Genomic DNA, 14,985 nt, shown 5'->3' on the forward strand with positions numbered 1-14,985 from the left:
CTGTTCAGAGTGCCTTCCATTAAAGCCTTTATGGAAGGCCTTAAAAGAATAATTCCTCCTAGAGTACCACCTTCACCTGTATGGAATATAAACGTCGTTCTTACACGGCTAATGGGGCCTCCCTTCGAACCCCAACACAAATGTGAATTACAATTTTTAACCTGGAAGGTTGCGTTCTTAGTAGCTATTACTTCCCTGCGCAGAGTTAGTGAACTACAAGCACTAACCATTCAAGAACCCTTTTTGCAACTGCATCAAAATAAGGTTGTTCTGCGTACCAATCCAAAATTCCTGCCTAGAGTAATTTCTCCATTCCATCTCAATCAATCTGTGGAACTGCGCGTTTTCTTCTCGCAACCACAGTCAGTAGCAGAAAGAGCTCTTCACACTTTAGATGTCAAAAGAGCGTTGCTATACTACATAGAAAGAACACAACCATTTTGTAAGACAAACAAATTTTTGTGTCTTTCTCACCACCACACAAGGGCAATCCCATTTCAAAATCTGGAATAGCTAGATCGATTGTCAAATGCATACAGATTTGCTACCACAAAGCTAAACGTACGCTATCTGTTCCTCCTAAAACCCACTCTACCAGAAACATAGCATGGCATTTTTAGGGAACATTCCCCTAGATGACCTCTGCAGAGCAGCCACATGGGCTACACCGCACACCTTGACAAAACACTATTGTGTAGATGTGCAAACAAAACAACAAGCTAATGTGGGCCAGGCTATTCTCAAAACATTATTCCAAACTACTGCAACAGATAGGGGTGGTCGCCGCTAAGAGTGGATACTGCTATATAATCTATGCATAGTGTACAATCTGCAGCTCATATGCCTTGAACGGAAAATGCTACTTACCAGTATGCATCTGTTCTTGGCATGTAGAGCTGCAGAGTTGTACACGCCCACCCGCCTCCCCGGTTACCCTTGTCTGTTCCAGTATTATCCTAATTAGATACAAATTACACTGGCATCCTTCCTGTACTTGCAAAGCTCCATTATTTCCCTAATGGCGAAAAACAATCTGGGGATGGAGCCGATGCCCATGCGCAATATGGTCCTAAGGAGGAGTCACCTATCTCGTGACTTCCAAAGAACTTTTCAGGACAACAACAAACTGCAAACATCCGGGCCCAACACTAGGTGGCGATCTATGCGTAGTGTACAACTCTGCAGCTCTACATGCCAAGAACAGATGCATACTGGTAAGTAGCATTTCCATATCTCGCCTAAGCCCGGATGCTGTTCCAGCATTTCCGCATCGACGCCAACCGACGGCGATGCATTGGGAACAGGTGCCAGTTTGTGGAGGAATGAGAGTGCTGCGGTGCCCGAGACAGACAACACAACCCACTGGGGTAAACTTTCTTGTTATTCTAGGGGACCAGGCACGCCAGCTCACTGCAGCAAGAGATGGCACTACAGCAACCAGCAGGCCACGGGGTGGCCGCGCCCAGATGGGCAGGGTGAATAACATTTTAAAGGGTGCCAAAATCATTGTATCCTGATCCTTGAAGCCCGTGCCTTTGAAGAAGTGTCTTTACACGAAACGCGTCAGGCTGGACATTATTTCAAGTGATGTTTGTGCTTAGTCATCGCAGCATCCTCCATTAAAGATTGTTGGCTAAATACTTACCTGTACGTGGCTTACTCTACAGCAGGTATTTATTGTGCGCAGAACTAGGTAGTGCCTCGCCCTGAATTCACTGAGTTAAATACATTGAAGTGGGGAGCGCAGATTCCACGCTCCACTCCCAGACGCACAGCATAACTGGATGCAAGATCCAACCAATTGATCATCATTTAGCTTTGTTCAAAATTTTTCTAATTTAATCCGCGGGTTTTTCAAGATTTTCTTTTGCATATCCACATAGGTAACACAATGCATTTTGGAAACTTCTCGTATTTACGTGTGCCCATCCGGACTTCTTCGAAAATATGATCCAAATACAACCAATAGTTCGGAGCAGCATTTATTTATTACAAACCCAATGCATTTCGGGCTGTGTCACCAGCCCTTCGTCGGGGGTCACTGCAAAACAACCAATTCAGGAAAAAACCATCAGTACCAAGATATGCCGTTTTTAACATTATGCTAAATTTTTAACCTAGTGTGGTTCACTTTTACATTCAGATTATTTTCAAAAATCTATTAAAGTGCTCAGGTTCCATAATCTCCCCCCACCAACCAAAAACGAAATCATATTACAACCCACCTGTCCGTAATTTAATAATACCACCCTCTTTACACTCAGTGCGCTTTCTGAAATTCTATATCATCCCTCTGTTAGGTCACATTCTTGTTCATGACTCATATTCCACTTTGAACACGTACTTTCACCTCTAACTCCCAGCCAAGGTTGCTGCTCCGAACTATTGGTTGTATTTGGATCATATTTTCGAAGAAGTCCGGATATGGATATGCAAAAGAAAAAGAATATCTTGAAAAACCGCGGATTAAATTAGAAAAATTTTGAACAAAGCTAAATGATGATCAATTGGTTGGATCTTGCATCCAGTTATGCTGTGCGTCTGGGAGTGGAGCGTGGAACCTGCGCTCCCCACTTCAATGTATTTAACTCAGTGCATTCAGGGCGAGGCACTACCTAGTTCTGCACGCAATAAATACAGGAGGTCGTTTATATTGGATTAACTTTGAAAAACTCGGAGTGCATACCACCTCATTCATGTTATATAATATTGCCCCACGTTTGTAATATGATTTCGTTTTTGGTTGGTGGGGGGAGATTATGGAACCTGAGCACTTTAATAGATTTTTGAAAATAATCTGAATGTAAAAGTGAACCACACTAGGTTAAAAATTTAGCATAATGTTAAAAACGGCATATCTTGGTACTGATGGTTTTTTCCTGAATTGGTTGTTTTGCAGTGACCCCCGACGAAGGGCTGGTGACACAGCTCGAAATGCATTGGGTTTGTAATAAATAAATGCTGCTCCGAACTATTGGTTGTATTTGGATCATATTTTCGAAGAAGTCCGGATGGGCACACGTAAATACGAGAAGTTTCCAAAATGCATTGTGTTACGTATGTGGATATGCAAAAGAAAAAGAATATCTTGAAAAACAGCGGATTAAATTAGAAAAATTTTGAACAAAGCTAAATGATGATCAATTGGTTGGATCTTGCATCCAGTTATGCTGTGCGTCTGGGAGTGGAGCGTGGAACCTGCGCTCCCCACTTCAATGTATTTACTCTACAGCAGGCCAACTTTGTTGTGGATATATATATATGTATATGTGATCAAGGCTCTCCGGAGCCGAAATGTTATGGCGGCAGCACTCCATGTCCGTTCTTGCATGCTGGGTGAGAGTTCAATGCTTCAGCGTGGTCGATGGATTCCAGTGTGTATGTATATGTATATACAAATTTTCACGAAACGTTTTAAAAGAAAACATTCATCCACCTCAGTTCCTTCCTGGAAAGTTTTGGGGTGATCCGTCAAGCGGAGGGCCATGAAAGTGGGGATCACAGATTATTGTTTTCCCATATTAATTCCTATAGGACATTATTGGGAAGTGACACAGAATGATAGCATATCTTCCAGTGCTGATTACACAGTAGAATACTCTTTGAACTTTCTTCTAAGTTCCAATACTTTATCATTGTTTGTAAAATGTGTCTTTTTATTCCCGGGTGAATAAGTTGCCTCTTAAGGAGTTAGTGAATAGAAAATTCACAAATTTAATTTTGTTTTCCGACTTTGCGAGTCCAGATCCTGTTTGTTTATCCTATCTTATTTCACTTAAACTCCAATGAGTGTTTTTCTTTACTAGTTACCAATCAATCATGATGAATATTCACTTCCTTTTGTTTTTTTTCTTCCTGTTCCAGATATCCGGTTTATGCACTGTATAAAAGGATGCTGGTGAAGGTAGCTGGTGTGTCCCAAGTTTGCTATGTTCTTTGGAATTCTCAGGTTCTGCTCTGGATCATCTCTTGATGCAAGAAACGTGTAGACGTTTTTTCTGAGTTCAATTTGTTTCCCTTTTATGAAACAGAAGCTTCCTGTAGTCTTCTTCCAGTTTACTTCCAACAAGTTCCTATCCTGGTCTCAGACGTGAGTTTACCACGCAGCAGGCCTATTCTTCCGCCTCAAGAATTGTCCTCCTGTCTCTTAAAGATAACCCCTTGGCAACAGTTGCCAGGGAGGTGTGCCATTAGGCTGAAAGACAAAGTCCTGTCCACTCTTTATTTTTGTTTGAACTATTTATCTGACCAGCAGCTGTTCAGCTAAAGTGCATAACTTTGCATGGGGCCCAAGTGACTGAATCCCGGATGTTCCCTCTTATGAAGGATACAAACAGACACACTCGTATACATTAGCACATGCCTACACAAAGGCACAAATACACTGCACCATTCTGAGTTTCGGACCACTGACTGGAGGGTGGTGCTCAAATTATGCATGCTTTCGCTCATTCTGAGGGATATAAACTTGCAATGTGTGCTATTTTCTCACATAGTCTGTGGCAACCTTTTAAACACATCTGAATAGGGCATCATTTGCACCCATGTTGAACTCCTGACTTGGAAGTAAACCAAGTTTGCAACCAAATTGGTATTAGTGCAGGGAGCAGATTGAGGACTGTGAAAGATTCAAATTGAACTTAGCACTCTCTCAAGGTCAAAACAATTTTAAAAAAAGGGAAGTTACCTCGGTTATCACATAAAAAATAATAAACTATGCTGTTCGTATTAAATGATAAACATACAATCAGTCCTTTGATCCCCTCTGAGACAACACAGTGAAGGTTATTACTGAGAAGCATGCATTTGAATAGCAGCTTGAGTGTGCCAATTTTGTAGGTCGGCTTGGTAGAGCAGCTATCTGCTGGACCGACTACCAATTCTTTAAAATAGCGGACTTGGCTGTACCCAAATGAGTATTACTCTTTCAGCACATGCTATTGCTTGTTAGATGTATCATTACACTTCCTTTCCAGTGCTTGAATTACTGTGCATAAGGGACTTTTTCATATCTAAAAAAACCCAAAATGTTCACACATTAAGTTCTTCAATTTATAGATGCATTGTACACAGAAACAATAGATTTTAGGTCCTGCCGACCAACAGTTTTTAGCTGTCTGTTGTCTATGACCTATTGTGAACAATACCACCACTAAGACCAACTTCCACAACTGCATGAAGAATGTTGCAGAGTCAATGAAGGAAAACTGTTTGAAACTCCACACTAACAAGACTGAAGTGCTGATCTTTGGCAACCACGCCTCCCTCTGGAATGACATCTGGTGGCCCACCAAACTCTGACCCACTCCCACACCAAAAGACCATGCCGTAAACCTCAGCATCATCCTGGACAGGAAACTCACCATGAAACGTAAGATCAAGCAAGTCTCCTCCACCTGCTTCCACAGTCCCCGAAGAGTCTTCAAATGGCTTGCCATCAGCATGAGAAAAACACATGAATGCCTTAATTATCAGCCAGATCAACTACGGCAACACGCTGTATGCAGGAACCACCATCTAACTCATGAGCAGGCTCCAGACAATACAGAACTCAGTAGCCAGACAGATCCTCAACCTGCCCAACCGGACTTGCATCTCCCACCACCTGAGGAACCTCCACTGGCTCCCCATCCAGGAAAAATGTCAATTCAAGTTACTGACACACGCCTACAAAGCCAACCACGACCCAGGACAAGAATACATGAACCACCACCTGAACTTCCACCAACATCCAGAAACCTTAACTCCACCATGAACCTGTGTATCCGCCGCTCCACCTAGTCCGAGAACGCCCTCTCCCTCCACCTCAGAACACCACTCTCGCTGACGGACTTCAGGAAGAGATTCAAGAACTGGCTTTTCAACTAAGCCCAGCAACCCATCACCTGGAAACCGCTGCGGGTAATAAGCAGCTCTTTATAAGTACTGATTGATACCATATTTGCAGTGTACTTTGGGCTAGCTTGTGTCTTACCACTGGTAGGCTTTCTTGTCTTTCAGAATTGCTTGCTTCTTATTCGGTTTCTTTACACTTCTTGATTTTGTTCCTCCCCTTCAGCATGCTTCTTAATCATCCGTTTAATTGGATCACTTGTATAACAACTTTTTCTTTTTTTCTTTGAGCACTTCGTGGTAGTGCATTTGTTTGCCTGCTCTCTCTCTCCCAATGCTGCGTCCACCCTCACATCCCTCTGAACTCTGTTTTTCCCATCCCTCCCATGTTATTTGAAAATGCACCTCAGCATGTATATTTTTCAAGGTTTGACTAAAGAGCAGACCTTATCTGGTTTGTTATTCTTTTATGTCCTGCCATCTACATTTTACATGAAAGCCCAGGCTTTAGCACACAAAAGCAGCATTGGTGGTGTTGAAAAAGAGGCGGACTGCTTTACTCACTCACCCTGCATTTGAAGCATAAGGTTTACTTAGGGTGACGGCATACGATGTAATTTCTCCCAGAGGGCCCTAGACTTGCTCCCTGGGCTACTGCAGAGACCAAATGGCCTGAGCATTAGTTAGACTTCCCAGTCTTGTGTAAAGTAATTGGCCAGCACTTTACTTTAAAGTCTGAGATTTCCTCATAATCTTGTTATTTTCTTTTAATTACCATGTGTTACTTTTAAGCTGGATCACGGGTAACTGTTTTGTAAATTATGTTCCTTGTTTCCACCATGTAATTTGAAAAATAAACCATGCTGTTTTTAAAGATTGACAACTTTGAATTTAGTGGTCTGTTTCACGATACCTTAAGACATGGGTACTCGCAAACATTTTCCTAAGGGCCACAAAGTAAGATCTGTGGAGTGCCTAAGGGCTGCATTGATGCCAGTTCGGTGGCACTGGGGCTTTTTGTTATGCTGTATCTGAGTCACAATGCCTCTAGCCCGCCTTGGAAGAAGCCTTTTCTGCTTGCTATCACTACCTTGGGAGAGTCAAGTGTAAACCAGCATTTGCAATGCAATATGTCTCGCATTAGGAAAGTTTGAGCTATTGGTCTTGTAAATGACAATTATTTTATTTATGTGTTGGTTTTTAAAATAGCTAAATTGATAGCTTTGTCATTTACAAGGCCAATAGTTATAACTTTGGCGAATGTGACACCTATAGCATTTGTAATGCAACATGTTTTGTATTTACGTGACTTAGATGTATTGATATTACAAATAACAATGGCTTTTAATTTTTTTAAATTATTAATAATTAAATAAAAGTGATTGTAATTTATAATGGCAATAGCTTAAACTTTTGAAAATAACTTTTGTGTATTTTATTGTGATGACAATCCAAGAACAGAAGTGAAATATTAACATGTTTTTGTGACATTTGTAATAAATTGATACCTTGAGAGAACATATTTGAACCAGTTATGCTGTGGTTGCACTGAGTGATGCTGTGGTTGCACTGAGTGATGCTGTGGTTGCACTGAGTGATGCTGTGGTTGCACTGAGTGATGCTGTGGTTGCACTGAGTGATTCTGTTGTTGCGCTGAGTGATTCTGTTGTTGCGCTGAGTGATGCTGTGGTTGCACTGAGTGATGCTGTGGTGGTGCTGAGTAGTGCTGTGGTGGTGCTGTGGTGGTGCTGTGGTGGTGCTGAGTGGTGCTGTGGTGGTGCTGTGGTGGTGCTGTGGTGGTGCTGTGGTGGTGCTGTGGTGGTGCTGAGTGATGCTGTGGTGGTGGTGCTGCTGAGTGGTGCTGTGGTGGTGCTGCTGAGTGATGTGGTGCTGAGTGGTGCTGTGGTGGTGGTGCTGAGTGGTGCTGTGGTGGTGCTGAGTGATAATGTGGTGGTGATAATGTGGTGGTGCTGAGTGGTGCTGTGGTGGTGCTGAGTGAAGCTGTGGCGTTCAGTGATGCTGTGGTAGCGCATAGTGATGTTGTGGTGCCCTTGAGTGATGCTGTGGTGCTGCGATAGATAGAGTGAGGGCGATAGATAGAGTGAGGGCGATAGATAGAGTGAGGGCGATAGATAGAGTGAGGGCGATAGATAGAGTGAGGGCGATAGATAGAGTGAGGGCGATAGATAGAGTGAGGGCGATAGATAGAGTGAGGGCGATAGATAGAGTGAGGGCGATAGATAGAGTGAGGGCGATAGATAGAGTGAGGGCGATAGATAGAGTGAGGGCGATAGATAGAGTGAGGGCGATAGATAGAGTGAGGGCGATAGATAGAGTGAGGGCGATAGATAGAGTGAGGGCGATAGATAGATAGAGTGAGGGCGATAGATAGATAGAGTGAGGGCGATAGATAGAGTGAGGGCGATAGATAGAGTGAGGGCGATAGATAGAGTGAGGGCGATAGATAGAGTGAGGGCGATAGATAGATAGAGTGAGGGCGATAGATAGATAGAGTGAGGGCGATAGATAGATAGAGTGAGGGCGATAGATAGATAGAGTGAGGGCGATAGATAGAGTGAGGGCGATAGATATATGTGTGTGGTTGTGTGTGTGGTTGGGTGTGGTTGTGTGTGTGTGGTTGTGTGTGTGTGTGTGGTTGTGTGTGTGTGTGTTGTTGTGTATGGTTGTGTGTATGGTTGTGTGTGGTTGTGTGTGTATGAGAAGGAGGTGGGTGGAAGAGAGGGAGGGAGGGCGATAGATAGAGGGAGGGCGATAGATAGAGGGAGGGCGATAGAGGGAGGGCGATAGATAGAGGGAGGGTGGTAGAGTGAGTGAGGGCGGGTGAGTGAGGGCGGTAGAGTGAGTGAGGGCGGTAGAGTGAGTGAGGGGGTGAGGGGGTGTGTGAGGGGGTGTGAGGGTGAGGGGGTGTGAGGGTGAGGGTGTGTGAGAGTGGGGTGTGTGAGGGTGAGGGTGTGAGGGTGAGCGAAGGTGTGTGGGTGAGTGAGGGTGTGTGGGTGAGTGAGGGTGCGGGGGTGAGGGTGAGTGAGGGTGGGAGGGTGTGTGAGGGTGAGAGTGTGGGTGAGGGGGTACGTGAGGGTGAGGAGGGTGTGTGAGGGTGAGGAGGGTGTGTGAGGGTGAGAGGGGGTGTGAGGGTGAGAGGGGGTGTGAGGGTGAGAGTGTGTGAGGGTGAGAGAGGGTGTGTGAGAGTAAGGGTGAGGGGTTGTGAGGGTAAGGGTGAGGGGGTGTGTGAGGGGTGAGGGGATGTGAGGGTGAGGGGATGTGAGGGTGAGGGGGTGTGAGGTTGAGGGGGCATGAGGGTGTCTGAGGGTGGGTGAGGGGGTGAGTGTGGGTGAGTGAGGGTGAGTGAGGGCTGTGCACAGAGGAGACGAGTAGGGTGAAAAACGGAGCCATTGCTGGGACTTTTCTGGTAAAATACTTGATGAGAACCCAGGCCAGTATAATGCTGTCTTCTGCATGCAAGTCTGTCAAGTCATGCCGTATTCGGCAGTGGTGCGAGTACGGTGAAAAACGGAGCCATTGCTGGGACTTTTCTGCTCGTAACTATAAAAAAAAATGCTGTCTTCTGCTTGCAAGTCTGTCAAGTCATGCCGTATTCGGCAGTGGTGCGAATACAGTGAAAAACTGAGCCATTGCTGGGACTTTTCTGCTGACTAAGACGGAAAAAGGAGGTGAGAAAGGAGGGTCCGGCTGGGAGCTGGGAAAGAGGCTAAAAGGGCTGAAAGGGAGGGGAGAATGCACGGAGCGCATTCCAATGAAGTCTGGTGCGAGGCGTGGGGGGTTCCATATAGTAGCAGTTAGCCAACTGTTGGCGTGGTTTATTTCCCCAGGATAGCTCGCTGGAATCAGCATATGATGCAGAGAGGTGTGCATCCTGCAGGTCTCAGGTTCAAGATACTTGCAGGGCCGACGCTGCCTTTCATTCTTCTGAGATGGGTAAAACGAGTGCCGCCAGCTTCGTACTAATAAAAACACATTGGATTGATTAGGCTAAGAAACCTAGCGCCTACAGCAGGCTAGCGCTATACCGACACTAACTACATGGTTCATCATTACAACTGATTTCCAGTTATCAGGAAGAGAAGGAGCGATGATTTGAAGCTGTCACCGGAAACACATCAATTAACTGCTTACAACAAATACCTGCTGCACGAGGAGTGGGAAAGCTGCCAGGAAATCATTTATTCGAAGCAACGAACGCCAGACAGGCACCATGAGTGTGCCTATAACTACTTTCAAACCTGTTTCCGCATCTCAGACGCTTAGGGGGAAAAAGAATCTGCGTGCACAAGTCCACTGCATAAAATAAAGTTACTAAAATTAACTCACAATGTAGGGCGACGCTGCCTTTCATTCTTCTGAAATGGTTAATTGAGTGCCGCCAGCTTTGTACTAATAAAAACACTTGGGATTAATTAGGCTAAGAAACCTAGCGCCTACAGCAGGCTAGCGCTATACCGACACTACATGGTTCATCATTACTACTGATTTCCAGTTATCAGGAAGACAAGCATCGATGATTTGAAGCTGTCACCGGAAACAAATCAATTATCTGCTCACAACAGATCCCTGCTGCAGTAGGAGCGGGAAAGCTGCCAGGAAATCATTTATTCGAAGCAACGAACGCCAGACCGGCACCAAGAGCGTGCGTATCACGATTTTCAACCCTGTCAGCTTTCCTCGGCCTTACTAAACATTCTGCGCAGACCAAAAAATACACACGTGTTTCCCCATCTCCGACGCTTAGGGAAAAAATTATTTGCTTGCACAAGTCTACTGCATAAAATAAAGTTACTAAAATTAACTCACTGAAGCTATAATATTTACAAAATCATAAATGTTGGAATAATCGCCAAACGCAACGCAATTTGTAGTAAAAATGTTGACCAAAAATTAAAGCATTTTGCAGCAAAATAAACAAGCATTTCAAACAAAAGCACAGTGGCGCGTTAAGTTCATAGTAACCTAATACAGGATAAGGAATTGTAAGGTAATATTTGTTAAAAGCATGGGGCATTGGAAAATAGCATGGTTGTGTTGAATTATCAGGAAGGTGAATTAAAAGCGAACCCCCAAAATATTTATTTTAATGTTAAATTAGAAATACTTGGTAGCAAGAGCAGAGCAGGGAATGACACACTTGGAAAGCACCCTTGCGCAAGGATGGCATCGTTAATTAACGTGTCAGTATTCCGTATGTACATTTGAGGGTAAAAACACGATGGACATTAACGTAAATGAAAGTTTCATTCTGTGAGGTGAATTTGCATACAGTTTACTTCTGACACAGTCCTGCTGCAGCTTCGAACCCTTCCCGAACCCATAGTAGGGCTGAGCAGAACCCTGCTGCCGCCGTGTTTACCAAAGATAAATCGAATTTCTGGAGTGCGGGCAAATTTGGCATTGGACGTAAGGAAAATGTCCACGTACATTTCAAGATGCCCACAAGGCAAAATCTAAACTGAAAAGGTTACTGGGCATATATTTTCAATTTACCGTGACGTAAACATGTGTCAGTTAAAGAGAATACAAAACAACAAGCTCCCTTCATCGCTTGGGGGGGAGGGGGTGGAGGGGGGAGCTGCAACCTTTGATGTCTGTAAGATAGACAAATGCCAGCGCGCGTAAGATAGAGAATTGGAAACGCGAGACACGGCCGCCAGGCCGTGAAAGTGAAAGTACGGCCGCCCGGCCGTGGGCTGTGAATAAATTAGGGGAGGAGAAATGCCTGAGGCAGAGCGCACGCTGGGGTAAGCTTGTGGGAGGGAGGCTGGTGGCTTTGATGTGCATTGTGCACGTGATTTTTTTCACGGGCACAGCATCAAATCGCCGCCGATGGTTAAGCTCTGGTTAAGCCCCAATATCTCTCGCAAGCTCAGTGCGCAAGCGCATTGACAGGCTCGATCTAAAAAGAAGTAACTTAATTATCAAATTGGAATTAAATAGGATTGCACACTGTGAAAACTTAAAACATAGATTACTCACGGCTTCCCTAATTGACTAAATTGTGTGATTATAGGCAATTGTCTAATTTCACTTTGCCTCCTTTTTCTTCATTTTGACATTTAAGAGCACCTTGAAATAAATATGGTCACGATATACACTGTATAGGTTTTTCTCTTGTGTTTGATTTATTAAACTAGAATGTTGTCCATCTATAATAATAAACCAGACCACCCAGAGGGTTCCACGTGATAACTGACTTGCCTTTTAGTGGGTGGAGGCACAACTGTTTATTTGTTCATTTTGAAGCCTTCACTTCAAAAAAATACATCTCAAAGCACTGATATAATCTGATATACTAATGTGAAATGCTTGTTAATGAGATACACTTTTTTAAATTTTGAAAAGACTTTATATTTATACGTTTGTTCAAAAATGTCTTTAAAATGAATTTGTTCCTAAAGGTAAATGTTGCAGGCTACATTATTTGCTTCTTTTCTTTTAGCTAGTGTAAATAAATGATTGTCTGTTTAATTAACATTTTTATGAATGCTAGTGCACTCAACAGCCCAGTGCGGTTGTGCATCTGGTGACCATAAGTGAAGATCAGAAAGGCTGCATGCAGCCCTGGGACCGCACTTTAAGTATCATCGCCTTAAGATATGAGTTTGCTTTTACTTCAGTATTTTCAAATATTTTGTTTTCCTTTACTTTTAAAACAGGCCTTTACAAACCAGCCTTGGCAAAGCTCGAACTCACACTCTACAGTTGAACCCTAATGACTTTCCAGTGCTTGTTATTGTTTGTTTTTTACTGCTGCAGGCTTATTTATTTTTTTAATCCGCTGTCAAAAAGCAGTCCAGATCACGTAGCTTTGCCAATGCTTGTTTTACATGTTCCTTGCAGTCAATATGGGCGAAACTGTTTTCCTGGATGAAAAACTCATTGCCACCCATATATATATGTACAGCAGCAAATAAATAAATACCTGTCAAGGTTTCTCCATCATCTGTCACTGCAAATTCCAGTAAATTTAGCACCTCTCTATTTTCGAAGAGGGTCAGCTGAACCAATAGGGAAGCAAAGTTTCATGTGTTCTGGTGCAAAATTAGGTAAGAGCTCCTAGCAGAAAGCAATTTGCTTAGAACAGATGATACTGTGTGTAAATGTTGCACTCAATATATAAGTGGCTTCTAAGTAGGTTAGCGCTGTTAAATAAGTAATTTTGTTCCCATAGGTCATAGAAAAATTGTAGTCTTACTTCTAGATTTGTGGAATGTGACTTTTTTCTTTGGTTTTGGTTTTCAAAATCTGGTTACCTTAACATACATGCTCTATAAACACACATCCTAAAACCTACCTTTCTAGTGTCTAACTTAGCCTTGAGTTCCCCATTGCAATGCGCTGCCCCTTTTGAGAGAGGCTCAGTTTAATTAGCTCCTCTGGAACTGCTCTGATGATGGCCCTCTTTCGTGTGTATCTTGTTCAGCAGAGGCATTGATGGTGTGTGTTTTTTCATTTTTTTCTTCATCAGGCAGAGGCTCCTCAGGAACCTGAAGCAGGACCAAGTGATGTTGGATTCTCCGATGACATAAATAAACGTGGTCCTGGCAGTGGAGGCGGGGGTGGAGGTGGCTTCACACACACGCCTTTCTCCTACCCCACTCCCCAAAAACAGGTGTGTTGGAGTTACCTTTATTTTATTTTTCCTCAGCCCTAGATGTGTGCAAGCTAGCCAATCCACAGGGCGAGCCGATGAATTAGTGGCATTTTTTTTGTATAGTACCACACCATCTGGTTCATGGGGGAAGCGAAGATTTAAACCCAGTTTGCCAGGGTACACATTCTGATATTAAAACACATGATAAATCTTCTCACTTACTTTTACCGCCAACGGTCAAAGCTTCAGTGACCTAAATTACCTCACTATGTACTATAATTAAAAATGTGACGCGCTAATTCGGTCTGACGTAATACAGCTATGTAAAGCGTTTCTTGGAAAGACATGTTAATTGTAATGACAGGCAGGAGACTATTTCTTTGTTAATAACACTGTATTCCTCTGACTGGACAAAATGTTGAGCGAGCAGGCCCAGGGCTCAATAATGGTAATTAGACTGATTAACAAAACAGAGGTTTCTGACTTCCTGCAGATCTTAAGTGAGAAAACGTGTGAATTGCAGCTGAGCTCGGCTGCAGACACACAGCTGGAAAGCACCCTTTTTAGATTTCATGCGCACAACTGCTCTATGTTTAGAAACTGCTTTTAGCGGGGGAAGGTAGTGCTTGGGATATTTGGCTCGGCTCGCCTGTGCCTCGGAAGTCTTCATCTTTAAGAGCCGAGCCAGAGACCGGCTCAAGCTTTGCTCCACTTGCCCACCTATACGTAGCACTGCTGAATCTAAAAGGGGTTAGCATGATTCATGCAGAACAATAGAGGGGTTACATTAGAAAAATATGGAAGCTGTTGCATAAGTAAAGGTAGGGGGAAAAGGGATAAAGACAAACTGTTGAGACGTAGGGTTTGTTGAGGTGAAGGTGGCAAAAGATGTCTCTGAGCCGTTTTCTGAGTGAAAGGTTTGGATGAGTTTCCAGTTGGTGAGTGTCAAAGATGGTTGCAGCACCAGTAAATTATTGTTTCCATGCGAAAAAAGTTTTGAAATTCGGGATTTCGGAAGCAATTTGTTCTTAATTTTTTAGATTTTTTTTTTTCAAGTAATGAATGGTATGTTATAAGCAGAAATATACTATCGTCTTCACTCAGAAAACACAAAGCAGAGGATGTTGAGGATAATGGTCATGAATAAAACGTCTAACAAGGTGATACAAGTATATACTGATATTCCATCACAGCATTGCAAGTTGTAAGATCACAAACAATAATGAACTCCTCTATATCCCCATCCTCACCACAATGACAGCCAACAGTGCATAGATACTACCACCTGAAAAGAGAGATCCAATAGCCCATTTCAAAGAGAAGTAGCATCTCCTCTCTAGGTATCCACGGGAATCAATGAGTCTTATTTCTAGGTTTTGAAATACTGCTTTTAAAACTTGAATGGGGAATCAGAGCCCTTTACAGGTAATGGGATGAACATAAGGTAATGTGTTTCAACTGTATGTTTCAAGTACATATGAGACACATTTCACAATAGGAAGCCTAATCAGTAGAGTGATAATAACCTGGTC

At 43.3% G+C, this 14,985-nt stretch overlaps 1 protein-coding gene across 1 annotated transcript in view; it reads left to right on the forward strand.

Moving 5' to 3' along the window:
* The window catches only part of LOC147677826 (IST1 homolog), a 171,650-nt gene that overhangs the window by 136,496 nt on the left and 20,169 nt on the right, over positions 1 to 14,985 (forward strand). Inside the window, exon 7 of the mRNA XM_086945489.1 lies at positions 13,328 to 13,471. Within this exon, the coding sequence (XP_086801615.1) occupies positions 13,328 to 13,471 (144 nt within the window). The remainder of the gene's footprint in view (positions 1 to 13,327; positions 13,472 to 14,985) is intronic.

The sequence above is a fragment of the Lissotriton vulgaris genome, chromosome 12 (assembly GCF_964263255.1).
Source record: "Lissotriton vulgaris chromosome 12, aLisVul1.2, whole genome shotgun sequence".
Taxonomy (NCBI): Eukaryota; Metazoa; Chordata; class Amphibia; order Caudata; family Salamandridae; genus Lissotriton; species Lissotriton vulgaris.